This window comes from Oxyura jamaicensis, chromosome 2 (genome assembly GCF_011077185.1).
Source record: "Oxyura jamaicensis isolate SHBP4307 breed ruddy duck chromosome 2, BPBGC_Ojam_1.0, whole genome shotgun sequence".
Taxonomy (NCBI): domain Eukaryota; kingdom Metazoa; phylum Chordata; class Aves; order Anseriformes; family Anatidae; genus Oxyura; species Oxyura jamaicensis.
The window spans coordinates 71,007,927-71,016,571 of record NC_048894.1 but is presented as its reverse complement, the minus strand read 5'-3'; the positions used below and the strand labels follow the sequence as shown (position 1 = coordinate 71,016,571).

The following is an 8,645-nucleotide window of genomic DNA, read 5'->3' as shown; positions in this document are numbered from 1 at the left end:
CAGTCATTCCATTTTAATATTCACATCAAGTATGTCAACTTGCTTTTAGAACAGTGCAGAGGCCCTCCTGAACATTTTATACGTGTGCTTTTTATATGCTGTTTTTTTCTTCTACTTACACTTCCCGTTACTGATCATGTTTCAGGATCAAGAAGAACCACATGAGGAAAATCAAATTTTAAAGAGACAGATAGGCAAGGTCTATAAAAGTTTTTTTTTTTTTTTTTTTTTTTTTTTTTAATAGTCATCCACTTACTTGATGACGTGCTCGTTCACCTGCCTGGTTTCAATAAAACAAAGTTTTACAAGTAGTTAATCTTTTCATTTTCACAAGAAGTTCACAGAATCATAGAATATCCCGAGCTGGAAGGGACCCACAAGGATCACTGAGTCCAGCTCCTGGCACCACACAGGTCAACCCAAAAATTCAGACCGTGTGACTAAGTGCACAGTCCAAATGCTTCTTAAACTCCGACAGGCTTGATGCAGTGACTGCTTCCCTGAAGTTAATCAAATAGTGCAAATGACGATGCATGCTCATCAGTTACCAATATATTGCTTTATTTCTTGGTAGCAAATTAAGGCTTTATAGTGAGATTTGTACAGTACAGGCCAATTTAAACATTAGAAACCTTTAAAACCATGTAGCACTATTCACTGAATTTAGCTTAGCCAGAAAAGTAGCTTTTTTTTTTTTTTAATTATTATTAAAAAGTTAAGTGTTACTAATGAGGCCTTATATTTAATGAGTGCAAATGGCTCAAAATCCCACCATCCACAGGAATGGGCTTAACCTTTACTATTTTGGGGGCCATTTTCAGATAAAGGATAAACAGAGAGTATAGCTGGCTCGGATAAATATGCTGTAATGCCGGAGAAGAATCTCTAATTTTAAAAATACAGAAAGGAAAACTAAAGTGATGTTAACTGCTCAAAGGATGATATCACCCCCTGCTAGCCACTGGCCAGTAATAGTAGCAATGACAAATTCATTTTCCTTGGCCCTCCTTGCTTTAGGACAACCTTATTCATAATTCAGAGGTGATGACATCTCATAAGTTAAGAAACTCAAAATTGGAGGAACATAGATACATTACAGGACTCTTTGCACAAGAAGGACAAGTTCCCTCTGCAGGGACATGTCCAAAGCACTGCTTTTTTGTAATCTGAGAGAGCATTGCTACAAGTATTTCCTCAGCAATTATGTATTTTTCGTGAGCATATGGATTTTCACTTCATATCAATGATTTTATTAGTGTTGTCTGGAGATGATGGAACTACTGCTTATGAAAACCAGACACGGTGCTTCCCTTCTTATGTTCTCTACCAAGACGTTTATAGCATTTGAGCTGAACGTATGAATTCACCTGTCAGTCACGCACAGGGGGCCTGCCTGAAAATATCATCACCCCTAACATGTCTGGCTTTCAGATCTGAGCATTACATGTGAAAATGCAGAGAAACGGCTGCCAGAAAACTGTGAAGAAAGTAACCATGAAATGACCGCATGCTCTGGGGAAGGAGGCAGCAGATGGGGGAAGCTCCTAGCCACATGTGCTCTTGCACAAGCAAGAGCGACCATGAGAGTACAGCGGGCTTCCAGTGTCACAGGGCAAAGCTGGCACTGTGATGCCTTGTTGAACAGAAGCCATTTGTCCAGCTTATGGGAACATGCACAGACGAGTATTCACAAAATTTAAATCTATGATGTGAGCAACATTCTAAGCCCTTCTCCCCCCAGGTTTTTATCTAAAGTCAGGCTAATGCCTTTGAAGTCTCGAGATCAGCCGTCTATCTGTTAAACTGTAAGGCCACAGAAAAGGGTCAGGTTTCCACGTGTACTAAGGCACGTATTGAACACACCTCAACGCACGTGCCTGGTTTGCTCAGGGAACGTCAGCTGCAGTGGTGCCGTGGCTGCTGAAGAGGTACCATGAAGGAATAAAGGCAGACTTTCTGGTGGCAGCAGCACAGTGCAGAGATTGGGACTGCCTTGTGCAAAGCTCTGCACAGCACCTCAGGGTCCCTGGTGTACTACAGCACTACCTCAGCCTGCTGCAGAATTACAGTGGCTTCTCAGGTAGATTTGCTGGCTTTTCCCTTTTCCAGGCCATCAATCTCTCTATTTTCCTTCACTAATGTGAAAAAGTCACTGCTTATCAGACCCTGGAGCCCCTGTCTGCTACCAGAGGGTGGTACTGCACATGCAGGAGAGGCAAATCTAGAGTTGAAGGCAAGTAGTGATGATGCACGAGTGACCTGGAAGTCAGCTTTCCAGGAGAAACCATGCCTGGGCACAGTCTCCAGGTTCACTCTGCAGAGTGCTTGGCAGTGACCATCAGGTCTTATTCTGCCTCTGTGAAGTGTATTTAAGAACATCACCCAGTATTTCCTGAGGGATTACAATGATTGGCTACCAAGGAAAAACTACTTGGAGATAAGGGGATGCTTTATCAGCCATGTTGGAAGAAGTTGGGGAATACAGACACATATTGCATAGTCAGCTTCAAGAGCACAGCTGGAATTCAGATGTATTTGACACAGCTTGGTAGCCTTTCCAAAGGAGGATTACGTGCTATTTCCTTTGGAGGTAGCTGCTTTAGCCTGGGACAAGATTGCGGCTGTTATAGAAATGGCACCCCAATAGGGATGCTGAGCACTCACTGCTTTTGCATTTAAGGCAGCCTCTCGACGGAGACCCACCGCACCTTAAAAAGTGATCATACAAAAAGCAAACAAAATAGTCCTCTAGAACCCCCCCCCACCAACAACATACAAGAAAAGCTGACTCCCGTGGGCTATAGAAAAAACAGCATTACTGAATATGGGAGCATGTGTTTATACATCAGTGTTTTTAATACTGCATTGCAACAACGGGTGTGTGATATCCTTTCAGAAGAAGGCAGGGTTGGTGTGCTCTATAATACAGCGCTTGCAATGTCGTTTTACAAATCGCAGAGCATCCACAGAAACATCGCAGTCCTGCACATTCAACATCTGCAGGTCAAAACAGTTGGCGGCTACAATCTGTAGGCCTTGCCCAGTGATGCTCTCACATGATTTCAGGCTCAGGCGCTTCAGGTTGAAGCAGTTGAGGGCTAGAAACTCCAGGCCGGTGTCTGAGACCAGAGGGCACTTGCCAATATCTAGCGATTTGAGTTTTGTGCAATTTTTGGCGAGGTACTCCACACCGTGGTCCGTGATGCCCTCGCAGCCCCGCGCGTTGAGGTAGCGCAGCTTGCTGCAGTATTTGGCTATGTAACGGATGCCCACGTCGGTGATCCGGCCACAGTGAGCGATGCTAAGGTATCGCAGGCGCGACTCCAGTTTGGCAATCTCCCGCATGCCGAAGTCACTGACAAAGCGGCAGTCGCTCACGCTCAGTTCCTTAATGGACGTGCAGTAAATCATCAGGTAGCGGAGACCCTCGTCGGTGATGCGGACACAGCGGCGCAGGTACAGGTGGGTCAGCTGAGTGCAGTGCGCGGCGATGGTGTGCAGGCCTTCGTCCTCCAGGACAAAGCAGTCTGTCATGTCCAAGTAGCGGATGGAGATCTGCTTCCCGTGCAAGGGAGACAGCTTGATGGAGGCTTCGCGAGTCAAACTGATGCATGTTACCTTGGAGCAGCCTAAGGGGAAAAACACAGTCAATTTAAGCAAGCAGTGAAAACGACTCGGACAGTAAGACCAGAAAGGTGGCCATGACATTATGTGCTGAAGATAGCTTCACGTTGCGAGAGCAGATACGTCCTGACTGACTAGTCTGGGTTTGCTGTGATGTGCACCAGGGGAAATAATAAAATCCATCGGAGTGAGTTTGCTTTGGGATTTTGAACACCAGCAAAGCCACAGACCAATTTTGTCCACATCCCAAATATAAAATAATGGCCCTAGGTTTACCTAGGGACACTCTACGGTCTATTACTGCAACAGAAACTCTGTGACAATTTGAGAAAATGGCATTACATGACAACCATGCAGTTTTTTGATCCAAGGCAGTCTCATTGCTGACTGGCTGAGTTTGTAAACCAACATCAGAGGCTCTTTCACCATCAAACCCCATTATAAAAGAGAAGGAAAACCCCACCCACCCTCCAAAAAGCATTTGGGGAGCAGATGTGAATCCAGCCCCAAGCCTGCAATGTGGGAATGATGCAAAACCATGGCAAGACGATGTGTTTGCAGAAGGGTGGAGATTTGGGTAACCTAAGGAGAATGGGGAGAATCAGCAGGAGCCTACAGACTTGTAAGGGCATGGGAGGACAAGGACAGACACAGAAAAGGACTATTTCAAGTGAGAAAGTCTGGCCATGAATGGCTGTAACTAGACTAGAGGAGAAACACCAGACCTTGCAAGCAAAGAGAAAAAGCTAGATTAAAGAGAAAACCACAGTCACAGACTTCCTACATTTTTGATCTCCACTCTGTGCATGGTGGTGAATGAAAGCTTTTTTGGCAAGTGCGGTTTCTGCTCCGTTGCAAACTGTAGTCTCAGGGCTCCTGAAGGGAAATTCTTATCTGTGTCCGGTTCAGCTGGGTACATTGCATTAGCATGGCTAGAAACAGCTGCGAGGATGAAGTGGGAAGGCTGACCTAAGAGTGATCAAGGCCCAACAGTTTCAGCCATAAATGCCTACCCAGGAAAATTCTGCAGCTTACGCCTAAAGAGGTGCCCTCAGGTAGGCATAGAAGGAAATTTTCTGTGTTGCTAAAACACTGGCCCCAACAGCAATGAACCGAGCCATGAAAAGCCAGAAAGGTTAGGATGACAACCTTTGACCTGTATGGATCATAAACGCTGCACAAATCCTGTAGTCTGGAAAAAAAAGAGCACGCCAATCTTTGTATAAAGTCCACCTCAAAAACTTGGATGACCCAAACCCATACCACTTGATATAACAGCCTCTTATTCAGAGGCTTACTGGAATGTTTGAATATGCTTCACAAAAAAAAAAAAAAAAAAAAAAAAAAAAAAGGAAAATCCTTCAGATAATCCAGAAGGCCCACACAAATGCCCTAAGAAGCATGAGATATGGATAGCTTACAACCTACGAATTAGATTTCTACATTCACCACTTGAATTTGCAGCTGGAGTTTTAATTTAGACTTCAAATCTTCAAATTTATTTGAACAGATTTAAGTTTAACTTAGGCCTCACAAAATGAAACTGGCAAATTGTCCACAGGTCATGCAGAAGCTCTGGGACCTTGAGGGAAAGCACTTTGTTCACAGGACAATGTCTTCTTAAAACTGAATGCAGCAAATTCCTCTCCAGACTCGGTTGTAGATCCATCTATGCTATGGTGCAATTTTTGGAAATACGTTTGCCTTCAAATAAATACTATATACACTCTCAAAAATACAAAGTGTTTTTACTAAAGGGAAGCAGTACAATTCAGTATTAATGGTTTAAAATTTCACCCCTACCATGCTCTTTGGAGTAGGTGAAGCAAAATGCACAACTCGAGTCCTCATCCTTGAGTTGGGTTTTCACAGAAAAAACTGGCACCTAGGCATAAATCTGTTGGATCTGATATAGCTGTTGCTATTGTGCTAGCAGAGAGAGGCTGTTGGATTAAGGAATCAGTCCGGATATTTCACATGCTGACCAGAATTCAGTTTTACAATGTGGTTAAGTGAGAATGAAGGGTTGATGAGGCAGAGGAGAACATTCTTTCTGCTGTGGATCCAAGAAAGGGGAGCGCTGTAATGACGACAATTAAAAAGTGAATAGGTCAGAAGTCTCTCAGCAGGGTTGGAGTCACAGTACAGAAGAGTGTGATCACTGTTTTGATAAGCTCAGCATCGTCTTGTCTAGTTACTTTGGCCACAATGTAAAATATTTCAGGGGAAGGGTATTCAAAATGGTTCCACCAGAAAAAGAGTCCATGTCGATATACAACTGGCTGATTTTTAGCCAAAATGACAGGTTTCTGGGTCTGTAACAATTTTTCTGTCCTAAATAATAAAAAATGTAAAAACAAAGCTCTTGCAGCAGGATTTTCCATAAAGGAAGTATAACTGATTTTTAAATGGGAGATGAAACTTCCAAACAGATTAAAAAATTGTTGGCAGGCATGTTAGATAATAACTTGCAGTCAAGCTCAACCAGCTTCTAGAGATATCTCCGACTTGCCCACAAAGTGGCTGCTGAGAGTGACAGAACTTGCATTGTGGAGAGCTCTGAAAATTAATACGAACGTCTGGTTCTGACATTAAAGGTTTTGGTACGTTATTGCTGCCAAGTAACCATCCAAGGAGGAGAGGGATTCAACTAGATGTAAACTGGGTTTTAACCAACTAGCTGCAAGGACGGCATTATACCCCAGCACAAGTACCTAATTTTTCTTGCTCAGTGTGAAACCAGATCAGCAAACCACTTCAGTGCTGAGATTTACTTGAACATTAAGATGAAAGCCTAGTCCTAATTACTCCCTGGACTTGATTACAGAAGCAATCTTTTCACATGAGATCTCATTTTAGCCTCAAATTTATGCAAGGTCCTAGAGCGCAACCCCATTTCAAACAAGTCCAGGGAGAATCTGTCTGTACAGCAGTCAAAATTGCTGTTTGAAGCCTTGTTGGAATTCTTTTCATAAGACACTCAGGTATGAAAACAAGTGTTTTTCCTTCTTTTTCAAGTGTTGCTTTTTTTTTTTTTTTTTCCTTTTTCTTCTCTTTTTTTTTTTTTTTTTTTCTTTTCCCCTCCCCAGTTTTTTTTCTGGCCTTCCCTGTCCTATCTTCTATTTAACACTCAGCACCCAAGTGGCAGCGCTGACACAGTCTGAGGCAGGGCCCAGCAAGGAGGGTAAGTGTTTTCAGCAATTGCCTTCACACCACAGTGCAGACTGGTAAAATCTGCGGCCCTGATCTTACAACCCTGTGGTTGTATGACGACTTACAACCACAGATGCATGGATTGCTTTTCCCAATTTGTTTGTAAGCTCAGGGATCACCTCTTCTCTTTGACAAAATGGAGAGAAGAGAAAAGAATGAGAGCAAGAAAATTCACTTTATAGGAAACATCCCCAGAGACTGACAAGGTGAGGCTTTAAGAAGCACTTTAAATCTGCCCAACAGCATCACTATATGCTCAGGCAAGGCTTTCTCTTGCTTTGGTCCTTGATGTTCACTAAACCAATTACACTTTTTTTTCTTCCTCAAATTTGTTCCCCTCTTCACAGAATATCTGCTGGACCTGGCTTTTCCAGGTGCTGTAAGATGCCTTTTCCCTGTCAATTCTGCAATTTGTTATTGAGCAGAGGTGCCTTTTTGGTGAGACTCCAAGAGGAGTTCCTCACTAAAGATCAATGTGCTGACAGAGGGGGTATTCTGCCCTTCCAGCAAGGAAGAAAAAAATGGGGCATAATTGAAAGGATTAAACAAGTTCTTGTGGATAACATATTTTTTTTAAATGGAGAGGTCGGCATTATACACAGATCAGTCTCCATAGGAGCCAAGTCTTGTGAAGGTAATGCAATCATTGGCACACGTTCTATGAAGATAGGTCAGACTCACCCTTCATCTGCGTACACTGCCGTGGTGTATTCACCACTGTGGGCTTTGCTACAACGGAGGTCACTCCTAACCCCATCAGACAGTGTTCAGTTTGATTAGAAGGGTTCATTTCCCCTCCCTCTGCCACCAAGTTACAGCATTGTGTGTGAAGCATGTGAAGAAAAACGTTACTCTTGGATCATCACTGCAATATCCTGACAAAGTGCACAACACCCCTTAAAAAAAGAATGTCCCACAGAAAATAATCACAGAATGGTTTGGGTTAGAAGAGGCTTTAGAGATCACACAGTTCCAACCCCCTGCCATAGGCAGGGACACCCCCCACTAGACCAGGTTGCCCGTAGCCCCATCCAGCCTGGCCTTGAACACTTCCAGGGATGGGATATCCACAGTTCCCCTGGGCAACATGTTCCAGAAGAAGTAAAAAAAAAAACATCTTTATATATTTTATTTCAGCCGGACAGAAGGAGTGGAAAATGGAATCCTGCTTCCAAAACATTCTCAAAAATTACCCGCATCCTGAACAAAAAATGCAGGCTCAAAACAAGACCACAGAGATTCACTCTCCCCAATTCACATGCAGGCACATGCTGCAAAAGCTGTGTCTGACCCCAAGCACCCTGACCTCTGAGACTGTTCAAAACCAGGATTTCTCTCCCGTTTGTTCCAAAAAGGAAGGAGCTTGTTCAAGAAAAATGTGAGATTAAAATTACTTTCCTATTCCACTCTGAGACAAAACTTGAGGAAGACAGGTGTTTTACACCACCCCCATGTCCCCTTCCCTGGCTTCCCGCCCCCCCCCCCCCTTTGGGCTAAACCAGCTATCCCTGAGGGACAGTCACCGTCTTCGAGGTCTGAAAGTAACAGGCTTGGGGGAACCACACAGACAAACCTCCAAACAGAGCATATTTGAGACTTGGGCTCATCTTTTCTTTTCCCCTGTTTTTGCAAAAATAACCTTGCAGTAGAAGCTGTGGACCTCAACAGTTTCAGCCACTCCCATGGAAAGGCTCTGAGTCCACGCTGTGTCAGCTAACACACCGGTGTGCCGAAGCAGTTCACCCTCAGCTCAGCAAGTCTATGTTTCCTGCATCTCCAGGCCCAGAATATTTTGAGCTAGTCAATTC

At 43.8% G+C, this 8,645-nt stretch overlaps 1 protein-coding gene across 4 annotated transcripts in view; it reads right to left on the bottom strand.

Annotated features, from left to right (window-relative positions):
• Positions 1–542: 542 nt before the first annotated feature.
• The window catches only part of FBXL7 (F-box and leucine rich repeat protein 7), a 187,937-nt gene continuing 179,834 nt past the window's right edge, over positions 543–8,645 (bottom strand). For all 4 annotated transcript variants that reach the window (XM_035318059.1, XM_035318061.1, XM_035318060.1 and 1 more), the window contains one exon: positions 543–3,629. In XM_035318059.1, coding sequence (XP_035173950.1) covers positions 2,893–3,629 — 737 coding nt within the window. In that variant the 3' untranslated portion in view covers positions 543–2,892. The remainder of the gene's footprint in view (positions 3,630–8,645) is intronic.